The sequence below is a fragment of the Perca fluviatilis genome, chromosome 15, assembly GCF_010015445.1.
Source record: "Perca fluviatilis chromosome 15, GENO_Pfluv_1.0, whole genome shotgun sequence".
NCBI lineage: Eukaryota > Metazoa > Chordata > Actinopteri > Perciformes > Percidae > Perca > Perca fluviatilis.
This window is the reverse complement of record NC_053126.1, coordinates 17,011,934-17,032,984: the sequence shown is the minus strand read 5'-3', so window position 1 is coordinate 17,032,984 and position 21,051 is coordinate 17,011,934. Positions and strand designations below refer to the sequence as shown.

General features: G+C 37.8%; 2 protein-coding genes across 4 annotated transcripts; one reads left to right on the top strand and one right to left on the bottom strand.

The window, feature by feature from the left end:
- Position 1: 1 nt before the first annotated feature.
- Positions 2 to 5,650, bottom strand: cdip1 (cell death-inducing p53 target 1). Of its 2 annotated transcripts, XM_039825113.1 has the most exons (6): positions 5,493 to 5,629; positions 4,790 to 4,844; positions 3,654 to 3,803; positions 3,027 to 3,164; positions 2,580 to 2,856; positions 2 to 1,740 (listed from the first exon to the last, which is right to left on the bottom strand). In XM_039825113.1, the coding sequence occupies exons 3-6, from the start codon at positions 3,727 to 3,729 to the stop codon at positions 1,629 to 1,631; spliced, it is 603 nt and encodes a 200-aa protein (XP_039681047.1). In that variant the 5' UTR covers positions 3,730 to 3,803; positions 4,790 to 4,844; positions 5,493 to 5,629; the 3' UTR covers positions 2 to 1,628. The 2 variants fall into 2 exon arrangements, with proteins under 2 accessions (XP_039681047.1, XP_039681046.1); XM_039825112.1 differs by lacking the exon at positions 4,790 to 4,844 and having other exon boundaries at positions 5,493 to 5,650.
- A 4,126-nt stretch (positions 5,651 to 9,776) lies between these two features.
- mgrn1b (mahogunin, ring finger 1b) lies at positions 9,777 to 20,574 on the top strand. 2 transcript variants are annotated; one of them, XM_039825357.1, is made up of 17 exons: positions 9,777 to 10,131; positions 11,733 to 11,851; positions 12,013 to 12,101; positions 12,205 to 12,351; positions 13,085 to 13,202; positions 13,386 to 13,452; positions 13,663 to 13,706; positions 13,797 to 13,844; positions 14,808 to 14,876; positions 14,980 to 15,139; positions 15,279 to 15,388; positions 16,087 to 16,301; positions 16,769 to 16,880; positions 16,964 to 17,009; positions 17,114 to 17,218; positions 18,234 to 18,279; positions 18,545 to 20,574. In XM_039825357.1, exons 1-16 carry the CDS (start codon positions 10,044 to 10,046, stop codon positions 18,272 to 18,274), a joined length of 1,578 nt encoding a protein of 525 aa, XP_039681291.1. In that variant the 5' UTR covers positions 9,777 to 10,043; the 3' UTR covers positions 18,275 to 18,279; positions 18,545 to 20,574. The 2 variants fall into 2 exon arrangements, with proteins under 2 accessions (XP_039681291.1, XP_039681290.1); XM_039825356.1 differs by lacking the exon at positions 18,234 to 18,279.
- Positions 20,575 to 21,051: the final 477 nt, after the last annotated feature.

Genomic DNA, 21,051 nt, shown 5'->3' with positions numbered 1-21,051 from the left:
GTCATGTTCTGATTTTTATTGATAAAATAGTACCTGTGTACAACAGTCAAACAAATTTTGACTTACATAGTTGTACATATCACAGACATTTAGAGAGCAATGCAGACCGGCATTATCCACAACAATGGCATACAGTACTTTGTATTAAAACTTCAATGCAATCCTTCAACTCAAAATTCACTTTCTTGCACAGCTTAGCTAGCCTCAAGAAGAAAAGTAATCAAATGCACAGAGTCAAGGAACTAGCCAGTGAGAATTATTTGTTTTGATGTGTGGCTCATGCAGACAAACTGCACTCTGTGAGTAATGGTGAACGGCAGATGGGGCATGCTGTGGTGGGCATACTATGGTCGTCTTATTGTTAGTAATCTCAACGGAATCACAATGTCATTTTGCAAGATGTCTGATACAATCATTCATTTGAAGCATATTCCTAGCAGAGGTCACTATTTAGTATTAGTCAATATAGACAACTGTATTTATTATCTAACATGCATCTGAGCAATGCGGGTAATCTTAAAGGGCTGATGCCATATTAGGAGGGTTACAGGCTAAACACTGTTATGTCATGATGATGATGGTGCCACCACTGTAATTTGTATGCCAACATACTTGCCGGGAGACGGGACACAAGATTGCTAAAATGGAATTCAGTGCGTCTCTATCAGTAACCGTAAAACTGTCAGCTCTACTTTAATTCTACTTAAATTATACACTGCTTTTACTCATGAGATGATACTCTTAGTCCTCAAAGCCCAAATCTCTGACAGCTGAGGTTGATAGTTTCTATCAATGAATCGGGGGGGTGGGGAATTTAATTCCAACTTAAAGTGCAAACATTGGCTTCATTATTAAACTAAAGTACATCATGGACAGGGGCAGTAACTGTAAATCACTGAACATTTAGTGACTACTGACTAAAGCCCAGAAGATTAATAAATATAGCAAGTAACATCAATCGTAGGCATTCCCAAATAAGCAAATACAGCAGTTTATCGAGCTGAAAATGGTTCATTAGTTTGCTCACATTCAAAAAGGGATAATGATAAAAAGGAAAAAACTAGGTCCGTTAGAACAAAATGATTACACATGGACAAAAATGTTCACAGTTCTCAATATTGTTAAAATAGTGGATAAAATATTTGAAATAAATAGGGGAAAAAAACAAGAATGTTAACCCAGCATGACTGACTTCAGTAAGTTTGCTTCTCAGCAAGATTCACAGATGAATTCAAATAAATAAAGTGACCATTTTCACAGCTTTCTCTAACTGAAGGCTGTCTATCTATCCAGATTTATTTTCCCTGTTAAAATACGTAACATCACAGGCCTTTTCTCCAGGTTTCCATACAGGATCAGATGCACCTTCTGCCTATCCATCTCCGTGGATGTGTTAGTGCCCGTGAGATTTGTACATTTCAAATGCATGTTTATACATGAAAGAATTATGCTTAAATATATATACAGTAACTATTCTGTGAACTAATGAGAAAACCGCACTTACAATTTAAGAGGGCTACACAACACTTTGCAAAAATGGGGGAGGGGGAAGCCTGTCACTACCAGCAGGAGGAGCTGTGAGTTTGTGTTTGCATGTACATATCTCTGTAGCGTACAGCTGTCGGTGGTTAGCATATACGCTTGTATGTGTAAATGTAGCCCTTACAGTAAGGGCAGGTGTGTGTCACATCCTTGAGGTCATCAATCAGACAGGGAACCAAGCAGCAGCCGAGATCACACCTGAAAATTGGGAACAGACACAAAATATGTTGCAAATTTGAACACCTGCGCATGATTATATAGTGCCAAAATAAGAAGTTCAACGGAAGAACAAACTTTGTCTGAACATGGGAGACATCTGGAGTCAACATTGCTCCTGTGACAAGGGCAACTTAACATCGCCCATGTGTTCTCTGTGTGCCTGGGGTCAAGCAACGTCGGCTTGTTTAACCTGATTTGAATGAAGTGAAGATGCGTAGCTATCGGCATCCTACTCAAATAGGTCACAGACAGGTCTGTATGCAAATTATGCAGATGAATAATACAAGATAAATGAGCTGACAGAATCAAGAACATGTTGGTGAAATTCTTGTAATCCAGATGTTTGCATATTTTGTCTTTAACAGTACCTTTTATATTTGCATGTCAAACCATAAACAGGTGTACTTGCTTTGCATATAGACATGTTGCTGAGAACAGGGTGTGAGAGTGAAATATGACGATGATGGATAGTATTTTTGTACATTTGAGTTTTTATCAAGTTAGATTTCAATATATAAAAACACAATGATGTGTCTTATGACCAACTTAAAGCTCTGAATCATGAATCAGTTAACTCTTTTAGCATTATCTTTAATGGAAAATATACAATATAAGACGTTTAAAGACTTTTACATGCAGAGGCCCAGCCTTGAAAATCTCAATTCTTAGACCCGTTTAAAGAAGCCCTGTGTATTTTAGAACTGCTGTCTTATGTGTGTGATGCATATTTATAAAGAAAAGGATGGGAATCCTTCCCGCAATGCTACAAAACCCACCACAACCAACTGTTATTTGACCTTAATCAGTCTATTACTTACCCTACAAAGAAGCAGAAGAGGCAGAAGAGTGTGTTCATGAGGCCGACATCGTGGGAGATGCGGGTGATGATTGCCTGCTGACAGTGCGGACAGACAGTCTGCACCGGTGTGGTCTGGAACATTTCCCCCTGCAGTACGGTCACAGTGGTGGCTGCTCCTGGAGGAGCCAGGACGGTCGCTGTGTGACCTTCCATGTGGACAAAGTGACTGGGACCAGGGCCCATCTGTCCTGGCATCGGGTGAGGATAGTGACCGGGCGGAGGTGGGTAAAGGCCACCTGTACAGATGAAAATTTTTATATATAATATAATAAATATGCATTTAGACAAAGATTAACTTTTCTGAGAATCATGTCAAGTGGCCAAAAGACATGACTCTAAACGAAAAAGCTAATGTTTGACCACTTTATACACTAATCATATTTTATGGCAGTGCGTCTGTCAGCACCTTGAGGCATAGGCATGGGCATGGGCCCTTCTCCAGGAACATGTGGGGGAAGGAAGCCTGGGTGTGGGCCCTCGTAGGGTGGAGGACCGTAGTCTGGAGGCAAGGGTTGTCCCTGTATAGGGGCATTTCTTATAGGAACTGTTGCAGAAAGATAACACAAAGAAAAAAAGAAAATAGCATTGGAGAGAGGTGTCCATAGGTTTGAGTCAGAGTCATCAAAATTCATACTGCAATAATTAATCTTACATTCAGGAAGATAATATACAATTGCACTTTCTATTAACACTTTTGCAGTTATGGGTGTTGTGGTTTTAGATACATTCAAGCTGCTTTACCAGCAACTAAGTGTTGGACTAATGTCAATAGAGACGTTGACTGAAATTAGTGCTGCACTGTAGTGTCTGGAGCTTCTCAAGTTAATATTTCAGTCTCAAATCAACATGAAACCATACTTCAACAGGTTAGGTTAGTGAATCAGAAGTCCACTTTTTAACAAACACCGACTATTTTTAAATCTCCATGGTGAGTTTGCTAAAGTTCATAATGATTAAAATGTGGTCACACACTGAGTGCATCTGTGAGTGCATATTAACATTCACCACAATCCTGCATGTTTAGTTGTATTACCAGGTTGTCCATTTTTCTCTTCAATGAGTGGAGCACTGGGACCTCCGGGGTACGGAGGGGGAGGATCACTGGACATGTTGGCCGGATGTCTGTATAGGGAAAGGGGTTGGACACAGTGCTCCCCTCACAACTCTACTGTGGACTTTTATTCTGTGAAGAAGAAGAAAAAAGAAAACGCCCAGTTTGAGTCCCATGGCTCATTACTCTCTGACACCGACTTATCCCAAGTCATAAAATGTTCCAACAACAGTCAGAGAGGCTAATGAAGTACTATCTTGGCGTAACTGCTGAGGTCAGTCTGCACATTAACTGCAAGTTTCAGAACAACTGAGTAAAATGCAGCTGAGTTTTAAGCAACTTTGTGATGGAAAACAGTGACTGACAGTGTTTCTGTTTTTTTGTTGCTCCATGTTTATTGGGGCACTGGATGATACTGCGTACTGAGTGATCAAAATAATAATATAAAGCTTTTCAAAACTGCTCTTTTAAAATGCTTTATAAAAACGGACAAAAAACAAGTGCATTTAATTAAGTGAGCTGTACCAAAATAATTAGTGTTATTAGTTATTAGTGAAATTGTAAAAAGGTGAATATTATCCTGCTATGGTAGCACGCTTACAATCAGGTTTTATGTAAAACACACCCTTGCACCGCCTGTTTGTGTAAGCTTGATTAATTGATATAAAAAAAAAAAAGTTAGTTTTGTGGTACTCTCGCATTGCCAGACCTTCCTCCACAGCGCTGCGGAGGAGGAAAGTCTGGCAATAGTTTGGTGGGAACTATGAATTTCATTTTATTTTGTCATGAGACAGGATGATGCAAGTAAAATCAGTTGACAACACAAAGTTATGAGTGAGTGAGTCTGAATGGACTAAATACAGAAATAAAACAACACAAGTGAGAACTCTCCAGTCCTGTCTCAGGGCTTAAGTTTAGGTAGGAAGCGGGACTTTTCTCTGTGTAGTCTCTCTCTAGTGGTTCTATGTGGTGGTTACTGAGGCAATTCAGTGTGGGTGCAACCCCCACCAACACATTGCACAATACATGTAATGGTAAAATGTCCCCCTGACAAATATTAATATGTACAACTGTCAACATATTCACAAAGAACTGGCTAATAGGGAAGGAAAATATACCTGCTACTGGGAAAAGAAAGATTCCACCTGAGGAATCTGGTAAATGTGCCACAACCTGTAATATGATGAAAATGTAAAAGATGCATAACAATAATAACAATAACAATGTTACTTTAGTGGCTGTGGTGCATACATGTGGCTGCTTCTCAGCTAACCAACTAACGTTAGCTATCTGATTTTTTTTTTAATCCTTCCCCAGATAATCCAGCTCAAAGCTACTTGAACAACTAACCATGGATAACTTGGTTACGTAATGGAGGTTAGCAACGAAGCACTAATGTTAACATAAGTTGGGGAGCGTATCTAAAACAAGTAACTTATCTGTAATTATTATTATCGTTGACACGGTAGCTAACGCGGAGTAGTGCGCGTGAGTTAGCCTTACTAGGGTTGGCAGATCGCGGACACATTTATCTAGCTACCTGGCGCATAAATAGGTTGAGAAACGACTGACAGTGAGATTGTTTGTGCTCAGCTGGTAACTTGGAAGATAAGGGTGTGTTTGTTCAGCCAAAGCAAAGCATGTTTGCTAGCTGTCGTTAGCTAGCGTCGCCATTCTAGGCACAGAAACAGACTGAATTTAATGATGCCCCGAAACATGCAAATGAATGAACTAAATATTTATAGCATTGTGAAACACTGTTTCTCATCGCGACTGTAATGATGCAACTGTCAGTGAGCTGAAAGACAAATGAACAGATACCTGGTTTTGTGAGAAACTCAGCCTGCCCGCGGTGTCACTGAAGCTTTGGACGTTAGCAGCTCGATCCTCTTGATGAGAGTCAACATCCGGTGAGACGGATTTACACTCGACGTCATTGATTTTCACAAGCAGGGAATTTGTAAACACCTCTGTACAAATGTGTATCATAACGTTACTCTACTCCAAGAAACCCTTAGATTGAACATACATAAAAGTTAAGGTAACGTTAGAGACAAGTGTTTTTGATTGATTGGTCTGCTGAAACCGTACGTCAAATTCTTTGATTCAAACCACTTAATGTGAATTAATTCGCCTAGGCTACGTATTACCTTGTAAAGTAAACGTGCTCCATGGCTGTAATCAATAAATATCAAATTAATAAATCTATTTCTTTTGAAAGTATTATACGGACATTTTAGTATGATATCGTGTCTGCCTTGACCATGGTCGACCACGTCACATTCATTACCATGATTTAAAGTTTAAACCAATGCATTTCATGTGATTTTTGCATTACAATTGCAGGGAATTACAGCGGGTATAAGTTAGCAGCAGGTTTGATATTCGCAGGATATTCGTTTTCGACCTACCCCCATTCAGTGTCTTCAATAAAATTCCACTACATTACTAGTGTAGTATGTTGAGGACAGCTTAGGACACTTTGTCAAAAAAAAATCACAATGGTATTTGTTGTCGCTACCGATTTACAAGCGAAAACAGCACTTCAATCTATGTTCCGGCTGTTGGCTGAGTTAGGGACCGTCTACAAATTACATTACTCAGGCTGGTGACATAGACTACTGGGATTCTTTCAGGAAAGAAACAACAAAAATCACCAAAAGTACATTTTTTCATTCTGATTGCTGTAGTATTAAGCGTAAGCTTTTACTTATTACAGTTATATAACACATATAGTGAACAGGATGAAAAAAGTTTAAAATATTCACAAAAATCACCAAAAGTACATTTTCATTCTGATTGCTGTGTATTGCTTATGGTAACTTTACTTACTACAGTATATTTTTGACATATCACATTATAGTGAAACAGGAAGGAAATAAAAGTTTAAAATATTCACCAAAAATCAACCAAAAGACATTTTCTCATTCTGATTGCTGTAGTAGCTGCCAATGGTTGACTGCTAGTTACTACACATCATATTTTTGTCATATGTCACATTATAGTGAAACAGGATGGAATTAAAAGATTAAAATTATCACCAAAAATCAACCAAAAGACATTTTCTCATTCTGATTGCTGTAGTAGCTGCCAATGGTGGACTGCTAGTTACTACAGGTCACATTTTTGTCATATGTCACATTATAGTGAAACAGGAAGGAATTAAAAGTTTAAAATGATCACCAAAAATCAACCAAAAGATATTTTCTCATTCTGATTGCTGTAGTAACACTTAGCCAAAAAATTTATTTTTTATAGTGGGCTACTACTTTACTACAGGATAATATTTATTAGAAATATGACCTGTAGTAACTAACAATCCACCATGGCAGCTACTACAGCAATCAGAATGAGAAAAAATACTTTTGTTGATTTTTAGTGAATATTTTAAACTTTTAATTCCATCCCCGCTTCACTATAATGTGTGCACATATATCAAAATGTGACCTGTAGTAAGTAGTAGCCTGCCATTGGCAAGTACTCCAGCAATCAAGAAAGAGAAAATGTCTTTGGTTGATTTTTGGTGATAATTTTAATCTTTTAATTCCATCCTGTTTCACTATAATGTGACATATGAGAAAAATATGACCTGTAGTAAGCAAAGGCTTACCATTGGCAAGTACTACAGCAATCAGAATGAGAAAATGTACTTTTGTTGATTTTTAGTGAATATTTTAAACTTTTAATTCCATCCCGTTTCACTATAATGTGACATATGAGAAAAATATGACCTGTAGTAAGTAAAGGCTTACCATTGGCAAGTACTACAGCAATCAGAATGAGAAAATGTACTTTTGGTGATTTTTGGTGATTTCTTTCCTGAAAGAATCCCAGTAGTCTATGTCACCAGCCTGAGTAATGTAATTTGTAGACGGTCCCTAACTCAGCCAACAGCCGGAACATAGATTGAAGTGCTGTTTTCGCTTGTAAATCGGTAGCGACAACAAATACCATTGTGATTTTTTTTTGACAAAGTGTCCTACGCTGTCCTCAACATATATAAAGAAAAAAAAAGAATTAAATAAAATATACATAATATATATCCTGCAAACCTGTTTGTCTCGAAATTCATGCCTGTTTAATAATAATATTTTTTTGTAGTTTTTGTAAAACAGAACAAGAGTCGTTAACCCATCTTTTTTATGGTCGTTCATTTTGTATTGCATTCTGGAAAAACTTTGAAGATTATATGGTATCTAAAACAAAACATTCAATCACACTTGAAGGGAAACATATTATTACCTATTTCGAATGTAAAGCTAGAAAGTTATGTCATATTGTAAATGTATTTATTTTATTAGGTAAGTTTCATATCCATAAAGCAAAATTCTGACTATTCCAGGTTGAATTTGACATGTACTTTGAGTCTCTTAAGTTGGTATCCAATAAAAAAGCTATATTAAATATCTGATGTCTACTTAAATTTCTTTGTTTAGCTCCTGCTGCTGTCTATATTATTAACGTTTAAGTAAAGTTTGAAAGACTGTCTCTTTTGTAACTTTGTATTCGTTATTTCTTTCTGTTTAGATTATTACTTTCATATTTATTTTTATATTATATTATTTGTACATATGTTTGTCTTATTTATCTGTGATGACTAAATATTTGTAAATAAGAAATAATGTTTAAAAAAGAAGAAGAAAAAAAAGTGATTTAAATTGCATTCAAATGTATTCACTGGAAGTGTTAGCATGATTTCGTGATTGAGTGAGGATAGTTCTCCAGCACCTAAGCACAGCCCAACCGAGCCCAACTCAATACGAGAGTTCACTGCCCTTCAGTGGTCACGGTGATTAAAACAATTGGGTCGGTATTTATAAAAAAATAATTAATTAATCATATTGATAAACATACCACATATTATACGTGATGATATTAATAATGATTACGGTATTATTATTTATATTTCTGTTTGGTTATTTTATTTTTGAAATAATCACCGGAAATCTTTAACGTCTACATTGACGCCATTTTGATTAAATGTTTTGAAGTTCCTCCATGTGACCACTAGAGGGCAGTAAACACCAGTGATTCTGAGAACACTCAGGTCAAACATTCACATAGGCCTACCCATAGATATAGAACAATATGGGCCATCATACTAGCTAACACTAGAGAGGGTAGACTTAATTGTCTCTACTACAACAACAACAACAGAAAGCGTTATTTAAAACAGCTATATTAATTCAATAATTACTAATTTTAATGTTATTGTTGTTATTTTTCTCTAATAATGAGTTTTACATATTAATAATAGAGTAAGCCAACGCCTCCTAGTGTTGCTCTCCATAGTGTCAAGACAAACAATAACACTTCAGATAAAAACGATAAAATAAAACAAAAACACTGTGGTTTTTCTACTATTCTGTCTAGCTCCAAAACATTCACAAAGCAATTCAATTCAATTCAATGTTATTTATAGTATAAAATCATAACAAGACTTATCTCAGGACACTTTACAGATAGAGTATGTCTAGACCACACTCTATAATTTACAAAGTCCCAACAATTGCAAGGATGCACGCAGATGGAAAGAGAGAGAAGAGAGAAACTCAGTGCGTCAAAGGATGTCCCCCGGCAGTCTAAAACTATAACAGCATAACTAATAAGAGAGACAGGTTAAGGAGGAGCCTGGTCGGGCTAGAACTCTCCCCTGCCGGATTGTGTTGTACTGGCCTGCTCTTTTTTGTGGTGCAGGAGTTAATACTGTTTGACAACAGTGTATACTACAGATAATATACAGTCTATGAATAATACTGAAAGTACTACATGACGCCTATTGATACCTCTAAAGATTAAACATAATTAACATTGATTTACTTATTTTTTTTCTATTGTGCACATTCTTTCTATGTAGCCTATTTAGTGGGTTATGCTAGCCTATCACATATTAGGATAATGTAATTGTATGGAGAAAACAAAATTAAACAGCTCCAACAGTTGGTAATTGTTAATTTTGCTCTACTATTATTTTTACTTATCTACTTTGTCCCTATAAATTTGATCGACGCCTTTGCCTTGACCCCTTCCCCTCCTGACCTCCTCCCCGCCCGCCGGGCGGTCCCAACACTCAGAGCGAACGCCCTGAATTTCTGGAACACTTGGAGACAGCCAATCAGGTTGACTCCCTGCTACGTTAGCACAGCCCTGGCAAAAACAACAGTCCCCGTCTCAATTTGTTTCCTGTTAGCATTCGCAGCGTAGCCACTGATCAAACTGACCGTGTAAAATGTTAAATTAACGAAAGCGTTTGCACTTGGTTGATGCAATCTTTGTTTTGGCGTTAGTGTACGTTTTAAGGCAGAGCTAATCGGAGCTGTGACGCGCCTTGCTAGCTTACTGTAGCTAACATCGGCGACCCAACAGAGAAAGATGGGGTCTATCCTGAGTCGCAGAATCGCTGGTGTTGAGGATATCGATATCCAGGCCAACTCGGCCTATCGATTTCCCCCGAAATCTGGTAAGTGATCGGCATTTTCTTTTAGATGATCCAGATTCCCCATAAATACAGATCTTCTACCTTTGTATATAAATATATAAGACAAAAATATATTATTGTACTGTTACATAATTATTGGAAACATATAGCGTTAGCGTTATGAGCATAATAGACGTGACTGTCTGGGTCAGACGTTGTTCAGAACATCTTGTGATATTTACAGTAGTTTATGTATTGAACGTCGGGCTACTGGCAAAGACTGTCACAGTAATGCAATTTGGTGTAACGTTATGTTTATTGCAGCGTTGTGATCATAAAGCATGAAGCATTGTATGGCCAACATAAAAACGGAATGTACAAAGTGTTTTATTTACATTAAATTGAAGCTACAAGAGCTGAGAAACAAATTATGCTGATACCCAGAGACATGTCAACAAAAGATTTTCAGCTTCCATAAATAAATCTTTAAGGCATATTTTCTTGCTAGTGTGCTATTTCGAAGGTATTTAAAATAAGTAACGTTGCGTCTCACGTGTTTATTACACTTTCACTTTATTATTACGTTACCTTCAAACAGTAAAAACAGACTGATTCAGAATCATGAAATCTCACCCAGTTTTAAACCAATAAAAACACTACGCATGTTATTGTCAACTGGCCATATGATCTCCTGCATCTCAGTAACGTACACACCGTGGTGAGAATGGTTACTCTTAATCTTATTTTCTTGTTTGTGTGGTTGAAATGACTACACATAAACAAAACTATCTTGTTTATATATATATATATATATATATATATATATATATATATATATATATATATATATATATATATATATACACAGAAAAATTATGTTCGTGGAACAACACTTATATGTAGAGATAATTAACAGTGGCATATGGTGTTGTGTGGCTTGCTGATATACCTCCGTTTTATGTATTGATTCCATTTGGTCAACCAAGCAGCCTTTATCCCTTGTGTGGTCCTTCGGGTCCCAGTGACCCGAAGGACAACACAAGGATTATGTACTTCCCTTTACTTTGTTGAGAATTGCTCTCTAAACCCTGTTTCTTGTAAAGTAAGTAAGTAAAGTTTATTTCTAGAACACATTTAAACACAGTTTAAGCTGGCCAAAATGCTGTACAAACAAGAACTAAGGTGCTGTATTAACCCTTGTTTAGAGAGCAATTCTCAACAAAGTAAACGGAAGTACATAATCCTTGTGTTGTCCTTCGGGTCACTGGGACCCGAAGGACAACACAAGGGTTATATAACATCCACTACAAAAAGCAAAGAAGAAAACCTGAAAAGATAATGTTATCACTACCCATCTGAAGTTGTTTTGGCTACTGTTGCTCTGCCTCTGAAATGACTGCATTATTAAACATGAGCTCAAACATGTTGCCCAAAAGAGTCTTATTACACTTCAGCCAACAATTTGTACAGCTAAATCATTTTTTTTTTTTACAGACAGATTATTTGCAGAAACTGTCTCTAAATTGAGTTATTGTTTACATTGACACAGACAGAGAGGTCCCCTTATTAAGAAATTTCAAAAAGAAAGAAAATGATGTTGCTTGCAGTGCCTTTATTATTCATGTTTTTTCTCTTGCCATCAGGTAATTATTTTGCGAGCCACTTCTTCATGGGAGGAGAGAAATTCGACACACCACATCCAGAGGGATACCTTTTTGGAGAAAACATGGACCTGAATTTTCTTGGAAATAGGCCAGTCCAGGTGAAAACAGATGTTTCTTCATCCCAGTTGTTTTAATCATCTGAGAATTCAGTACAGTATATTTTCCACAGTTTTTACTACAGTGCAGTTTTACATTCATTGTCAGTAATAGGATTAGTCAAACCATGTCGATCAAATATCCATATTGCTGTTTTCACTAGTTTCCATATGTGACGCCTGCACCCCATGAGCCTGTGAAAACCCTGAGGAGTCTGGTCAACATTAGAAAGGACTCTCTGCGTTTGGTCAGGTAAAGATAGCATGGCAATAATTACAATACAAATCACAGTAAAAGTAAATAACTGTTTTAAAGATTGTGCCGACCTAAAGTTTGTCAAACCTCTTGATTGTAGGTATAAAGATGACTCTGACAATCCGGTGGAGGAAGGTGGAAAACCAAAGGTTCAGTATAGTGTGGAGTTCACCTTTGATGCTGATGCTCGAGTGGCCATCACCCTCTACTGCCAAGCATTTGAGGAGTTTGCCAATGGGATGGCAGTGTAAGGATTTGATGTCAGAACTTGTTTTTTTTATTGGGCTAAGTCAGATGAAGCCATAGCTATTAGTAACACCAAAGATGAACTGCTACGTAAAAATTAACTTCTTATCTAATCTGTTATTATTTAAATGTATATGTCACATCTAAATCTATTTCTGAAACTAACATAGAGCACATATATATCTGCTGGTGAGAGGATGAGCTGTTTAGAATTGAACCATATAAACAGATAATGTAACTAACACAGCAGCATCATATTAGTGGAAATCCTTGTGGCAGAGACATTTCAATTCTGTTTTATGTGTAGTGAGATTCAAGCCTTAGAGCACAAAGACTAGAATAGATACGGTGGGTCCTTAGCAACCTCCAGTCGCCATGGATACTGCTGATAAGACTTAGAAAGATGCAGATGAAAGTAATAGTTTGTACTGAAGTAATTGTGTTATGATGAGATGAGACAGAAAGATGATACATTTTTCCAGAATCAAAAAAAATCTGATATTGCTACTGTTGTGCTATGCTATTTAGTTCTCTTTATTTTAATTTGGTCTAGGGACACTAAAGCATGTATTGACTACTTAAAGATGACCGCCAGTAGGCTTTCTTTACTGATAAATATCTAAATGTCAACTTTTGCTGCTGCCCAGTTAAAAAGAACAGAGAGCACAGTCCATCTAGGATTCCTTCGTCCCCCTGCACACTGATCATTTTTCTCTGTAACATACTGTGTGCAGGTACAGCCCAAAGAATCCATCACTGGTCTCTGAAACTGTGCATTACAAGCGAGGGGTGAGCCAACAGTTCTCCATGCCATCTTTCAAATTAGATTTCTGCGAGTGGAAAGAAGAAGATGTAAGTATGTGCAGCAGTTAGTGGACTTTGTTGATGGATCGCACATCACAACAACACATTGTCTCCATTGGTGTTGGTTTATGTCTTTAAATGTCCTATTCTTACACTTACACAGCACAAGTTTAGTCTGGGGTCTACATCAGTGCATTGGATAATAAAATTTATGAATCTTTCCCTTTAAAGCTGAACTTTGACCTTGACCGAGGAGTGTTTCCCATGGTAATCCAAGCTGTGGTTGATGAAGGGGACGGTATGTTACTAAAGCTGCATAACAGTCAGGACTATTAAGACTGGCTGTGCAAACATAAAGGCATATTTATGAAATAGTAACATTATATAGTAGTTCAACAGTCATAAGGAATTACACTAATGCGGTCAGAGTTAGCAGTTGATTTGTAAGCTTAAATATACATTTGGGTCAACATTTGTATTAACCTAAATATTTTGTGTTCTTTTCAAGATTGCCTTGGACATGCTCACGTCCTTTTGGCAGCCTTTGAAAGAGTATGTATGCATCTAAATAAAAGTAAATAGTTTAATTCTGTGTAAAACAAGTTTTTATATGAGCTAAAACATGTTTGTTTGTTTTTCCAGCACGTTGATGGCAGTTTCTCCGTCAAGCCTCTCAAGCAGAAGCAAATTGTAGGTTTATGAAAGTTCTTATTTCAATTATTAATCATATCAATATTAATTAGCAAATTATTCAGTGGGATGCATAGTGGAATGTCCTCACTTTGCTTTAATCAATTAGTAATTTTTAAATCACCCTAAGGCTACATTTACACTGCTATGTTTTGGTTTTTAAGCAGAGTTTTGAGCCAAAAGCGATCTCAGAAGTGAATTGTTTTCATCTCCAGTAGAAGAACTAATCTCCATTTAAACTAACACGCCCAAACCGCATGTCTTATCAACATTCTCGTATACTGGGCATACGTGTGCCGGGGTAAACAGGAGGCAGCATGTATACTTCACACATTTCTGGAAGTTGCCATGTTAACCTTAGTAAGTCTCATAGAACGAGATGTCATGACCCAATCAGGCAGTGAAATGTTGGCGTCAGTGTTGGTGTTGCCAAAGGTCTCCGTTTGTGGCCCAACACAACCCCGGAGATTCCAAACCAAAACCTGGTCAGAAGTGTTTTTTCACAGTGTGAATGTAAGGTGTAAATGTAGCAAAAGATATTTGTTTTAAACCACAACATAGCAATGTAACTGTAAATGTAGCCAAGTCATTAAATTGTGAAGCATATACTTTATGAGCTACAGCATGTTGTCAATGCAATGCAGGATATTTTACACAGAGCATCCTGCAGCTTTTGAAAAAACTAAGCCACAAAAATCTGTGCCAAGACCCTTGGGAGTCTGGTAATAACACAAATCTCTGAAGTAGATGTTGAATGTAAACTTTCAGGGACCTCAAAGTAATTTGACATCTTTGCCTCCCGGTGAAATATATGAATAACTTTTGTGTATCACTGTTCACATTCTTATCTATAAGAAAAAAAACAGTGAAGAGTATATGTTCTACGTTTAGCTTCTTCTACTCCCCTGGACATTGTGTGTGGGACATGGGTTTCTCAAAAGATAATTTATGTATTTTTTTCAGGTGGACCGTGTGAGCTACCTCTTACAGGAGATCTATGGGATTGAGAACAAAAACAACCAAGAAACAAAGGTTTCAGTAAAAATGTTACCGTATGCACAGAAGACAAAACTGTAAAAGTCACTTCATTTTTTATTTGTGTGACTTTTGATTTGATTTTGTTTTATTTTTCCAGCCATCTGACGATGAGAACAGCGACAACAGCAACGAGTGTGTTGTCTGTCTGTCCGACCTGCGAGATACACTCATCCTGCCCTGCAGACATCTGTGTCTCTGCAACTCCTGCGCAGACACTCTGCGTTATCAGGCCAACAATTGTCCGATCTGCAGACTGCGTAAGAAGTGTTACATTATTCTAATAAAGTTCTGCTCTTAAAGGAGCTTTATCAATGCTATTTGAAGAGTGGTCAACGTTGAATGTAATACATTTACTTTATTATTGTTTTTAATTTGAGCCTGTGTTCGTCTAAACAGCCTTCAGAGCCTTGCTGCAGATCAGAGCTGTGAGGAAAAAGCCTGGTGCTCTTTCCCCTGTGTCCTTCAGCCCTGTTCTGGCTCAGACTATGGACCATGACGAGCACTCTGTAAGTCTCATGTACATCTGTGTGTAATCAGATATAATTGGCTAAGATGTGGAGCAACATCAAGGGGAAACGGCATGAATCTGGGCCACATAACATATATTTTTTTATCTTTACTGTGATATGAACTTCTGCTCTAAAAACATTGCAAATGTAAGTAAAAAAAAAAGTCCATTCCTACCTTAACATGTTTCAAACTGATAGCTTAATAAAAAAGTCAAAAGGGAGAATGTGATTTAGATTTATACCAACTTTTATTGGGCATAAAGTTGGTATGCTGTGGCTAAGTGAACACCTCCATGTAATAATCCTGCCTTAAACTACTTCAGAGTTAAAGCCTTGTTGGTTCCAGGATGATGAAAGCAAGGCACAAGGCTGCTGAATGGCTTTGTTAAGCAGCAGAACAGAGATGTACATGCAATGTTGGATTAGTCACATTTTTGCTACACAAACTTTGGTCAAACATCTAGATTTTGTAGTTCTTTTTTTTTGATTTTTTTCTCATATTGCCACTGCAGCGTTGTAAGGCATGTTATCCAGCAACTATTTGGTGTAAATGTATACTGTGTATTAGCACAGACTGATAGCTACGGCTCTGACACCTAAACTGGTAAAAGCCCATCTATGAATGAAATATATGCAGCCATTTGTTGATCAACAGTGCATTGTTACCACAAGTCCTTGTCTATGTCTCTTTGCAGAGCACAGACTCTGTTCCTCCCGGCTTTGAACCCATCTCACTGTTAGAGGCTTTGAATGGTCTGCGGTCAGTTTCTCCTGCCATCCCATCGGCACCCCTCTACGATGAAATCAACTTCTCAGGGGGTGTGGGCGGTGACAGCAGACAGCTGAGCTCCCCAGAGCATTTAAGTGATGGGAGTCTGCAGAAAGGCAAAGTCAGCAAGTCACCTGACAGGTATGTTTACACATACATGCCCATGAAAACATTACTGTAAGACATCAGGTTAGGACAGGAAATTAGATAATATATTTGTATGTGTAACATTAATCGCAAACATCACTTTACATTAGGCTTGGTCAGTAATCAGATTTACACTGTAACCTTTTTCATACAAGGATGTGGTGTTCAGTTATTTTCCACATTATTAAATTACTGTGACTAATGCAGATTTTCTTCCATATGGGACAGTTTAGTCGTGACATAATTGTAGAATGCAGCTTCTTCATGATGCTGGCCTAAAGCCAGTTGTTTTTTAAATTTATTTTAAAGTCTACAACATCTGGAGGCCATTATCATTTCTTTTGAAAGGTAGACGTGTAATTGTGAAATAAGTCGATGTAGGTAACTGTGGTTGATTGAATTACCTTTCCTACTTGTATTTTTCTGTGTTCATTAATCTTTTGCCGTGTCCCCCAATCCAGTACCCTTAGGTCTCCATCGTCTCCCATCCAGGAAGAAGATGAGGAGAAGCTGTCTGAGATGTCTGATGCTCAGCCTCACACACTGCTGTCCAGCAGCCCCGCCCCCACTGACGTAAGCCGCTACTTCACCACCTGACATTTAAACTCTGCTGCAAACAAAAGCTTTAACCAGATCTTTTTCTTTCTTTCTTCCAGGCCACAGCAACCGAGGACGTGGCAGAATCCTTGTCTCCAGATGACGGTGAGTTTTCTCAGTGAACAGTTAATTATGTGACACTGGGAAAAGATTTGTTGGCTTTGATAATTAGATTCATTGACATTTACGTACTCTCTTGGGTGACCCAGAGGACAGGATGCATTCTGGAGGAGACATCCTACAGGACTGCAGCAGTGAACACAGCAGCTTGACCAAAACAGAGAGCGACCCACCGGGCGACTTGTCTCTCCCAGGTGACACATTCTCTGCCAGGAACAGAGAAGAAATATTAGACTGTGAAGAATAATGTTTAATTATCCTGCAAACAAGAAAGAAAAGGAAAGAAGCAGAATATGTTTTGTATATGTAATCTCTTAAGGCTCTGACACACCAACCAGACGGCTGACCTTCGTCAGAAAAGGCAGTTGGACTGACTGCCTCCCTGAGTTGGTCAAAAAAGTGCCTCGGAACACACCGAAGCGACGCTGACTTGAGTGTACGTTCTGCGTGTGCGCGAGACGTAAAACGTCTCCATAACAGCAGGCGGCGCTAATCTGTATTGTCACCCAAAAAATGAAAACCGGCAGCTGATTGGACGAACGTGTCACGTGGGTCTGGCTGCTCCCGGATTTTACAACCGAGCACAATGGCGGTTCGTTCGGAATACGATCTCATATTTTACGAAGATAGTTCACGAAACGTGTTTCTGAAAACATTTTAAACGAGAAATAGGCCATGCAGTTGCTGAATCTGTCTTCATTTCAGATCAACAAAGGTCAGTTTAAAAGATTTTCATCAGATTTTGAGAGGCGTTAGTCAGGCTCATCCCGCTCGTCATTTCCGTGTGAGCACTCCACCGATCAGATTGGCCATTGAGTCCGACTGCCCGCCTTCCGATTCAACGTGTCAAATCGGCCCGAATGAAGGCCGACGGCTCCTCCGACTGACGACAGCACGGAACACACCGAACAGACCCAAGTCACTGACCTCGCCAGACTGTCGACGGCCGATAATCGTGTTGGTGTGTCAGGGCCTTTACAGTGTACAGTAGACCTCTACTTTCTGATGACAGCTTAGAGCAAATCATCTGGTTCTTGCTTATTTTTGACTCCTTTCTAGTTCTGGTTCTCTAACGTTTCTCTTCTTAAATCCAAGACTTGTGGCTGTGATTCCCTGTGCTTTTGCATCTAACCTGTGTGCTGCTGTGCTTCTCTGTTTCCTAACACTCTTTATGTTCCCTGCTGTCCTGTCCCTTCGCACTTTGGGCAGCTCTTGGTCCTGATTCCTGCTCTATTGGTATGGAGGAATAACTGTGGTATGTAGGTTTTCCTGTCTGCTCTGCTTCTCTGTGTATGAGCTTTACTGCTCTTACTGAATCATATTCTCCATAAATAGATCTAATGTTATCTACCACAGATAGAAAAACAAAAGATCCGGCGGGTATCATCAAGTGAATTTCCAGTGATAGGCCTATTTTATCATGAATGACTACTGTTTCTTAACACGTCTGTATTTATGTGAAGTCTGACTGGAAACTTTGAGACGTTGAAGTAGCTTATCTGTTGCTTCTTCCTCTCCAGGTTCATCAGAATCAACAGAAAGCCTGAAAAGTCAGAGCACAAACTGCTCCAGCCAGCCTCTCCTGTGTCCCACGAGCAGCCTTCATATGGAAGACGAGCACCTCAACCCCTGACTCTGATCCAGCGTTTTCCATCCCATCCCATCCATCAGGACAGATTTTTTTGTTACAAAGATCATCCAGTCCCGCTATTCCTTTTACCCTCCAGCCCAGTCTTCTGCTTCAGTGATCAGAGCCAATGATGGCTCTTAAAGGAAGTACACCAGGATAAGGGAGGACTCTGTTTATTCCATCAATGTCTCTGAAATTAGAAAAGAAAATTGACTCCTGCAAAGATGTTCTTGGTACCTTACTCTATGACTGATGTTTAACCCTTGTGTTGTCTTCCCTTCAACCTTGAAAACACTTTTTTCCAACGTTTTTTTCCGTTTTTTTTTTTTGCTTTTTCCATCGTTTTAAATTGTTAAATTTTTCTTCTACACATTTTCAGCGCTTATTTCTATGTCCCATATTTTCTGATATAAAACAAAAATTGAAAACGGGTCAATGTGACCCGAAGTCAACTCAAGGGTTAAAAAATCATATATTGTTTTCCCAGCTTTGAAGACATTTCATTAACTGTCAGATGGTGTTCAGTTGTGTCTTGGCCAGAGTTGTGGTCTAGTAATATGGATTCCAGAGATATTTTACTACCTGTCGTGGTGGTTTTAAGCACACTTATTTTAAATTAACTCTCTATCAATTGCTTAACACTAAATTCAGAAGAATTTATAAATACAGTTTGTGTCTAGATATTGTATTCATCTGTGAAATACATTAATGACTTGAAAACATATTTTTACAGTAAGGTTGATTTGGGTTATGAGCAGAAATTTGAAAACATATTACATATCTGTATGTCTATTTGAAGTGATTTTGCACTCAAATCGTTTATAATCCATTCCTTATAACAATAGTTTATGATGAGATTAAGTTGTCTGCAGTCTTAAACATCTACATGTCACTTTTTTTTAATTATTTCTAACGATGTGATATCTATGTATCATAACTGTACTAGAATACTGTGTAGTTACTTTCAAAATTGTATACTTGCATATTACATAAAAAAGATCCTGATATTAAAATAATGAATTCATTTAACATGCACATTATTTAAGACTTGGATAATCGATAAGAGCTACCTATTCACGTCCTTACAGCTAAACTCAAAGATAGCTAAAGCCTGCAACAAGCATAGACGCTCCAGCTACATGTATGGTGACTCAGTATGGCACAGTAAGTGTGCCTGTCGTAGATGTGGCAGATATCTTTACAGTCTTTTTGTGGCAATGCCAGTGTCTGCTTATGTTATGTAGCTGCAAAAAAAAGGGGGTCCGGTGTTTGCGTGGCTGTAACATCTTTACATAACTTGGTCCTGTATGTGTAGCGCCATGCATATAGATCTCTGTGCCTTGAATTAATATGGCTGCCTGCTTGTTGCATTGGACATTAGTGTTCTTATAAATGCTACAATATACAACACTTTTCAGCGCATAGACAGGATATTTGATTCTGATGTACAAAGCCTTTTTTTATATCATGCTACTGGAAAAATGTATCTTGTCATTGTTATTGCAATATAAAATCGAACTGTTCGTTTACTATGTTATGACCATGTATCCATTATGCATTTAATCTGAGGTTCAAGCAGATTCTCTTAATGTATGTTTGATTGGAAGGATGACATCCAATGGAATTACAATGCAAACATTGCATTTTAAAAATTGGGCTAGCATTTGCATGTGAATTTGTAGATGCTTGAACCTCACTGCTTTTAAGCGACATTGTTATTTTGTATTTCCCCCCTCCTCTTCTGTGCCATTTCAACTTGACACTGTGCCTTCCTGATCCTGTTCTGACTACTGTTGACCTGGTATCCAGGATAACTCCACAGTAGGTGGTTTGTGGCTCTCTGTAAAATCAATACCTGTCTTTCCTTGTGTGTATAGCAGCATGTGTGTAACAATAAAGAACAAAGATCCAGTACTTCAACTACCAGTTTTCTAATCCACAATACCTGGTTACTACTAAAAATTACTTGTACACTTTATTTTTCTGCAAATTAGTATGTAATATGTTGCAATATTGACTGCAATGATGGTATATGGTGAAAATATTGACTTTGGCTTAAGTTTGAACGTAGGGCCTAAAGTATAATGACATAGTGTCATTGCTCTGAGATTAATAGGACTCTCTAAAATGAGTAATACTACACGGATTTTTTTTTGACATACTATACTATCACTTTTTTCGACGTAGTGTACTATGACTTTTTTCGACATGCTATAATATGACTTCTTTCAACATGCTATACTGTACATTGACTTTTTTTATCACGACTTTTCTCACCATGCTGTACTTTAATAAAATTTTTCGACATACAATACTATGAATTTTTTTTCGACATGCTATACATGACTTTCTTAACACTTACTATAATATTACTTTTTATAATTTTTTCAACATACA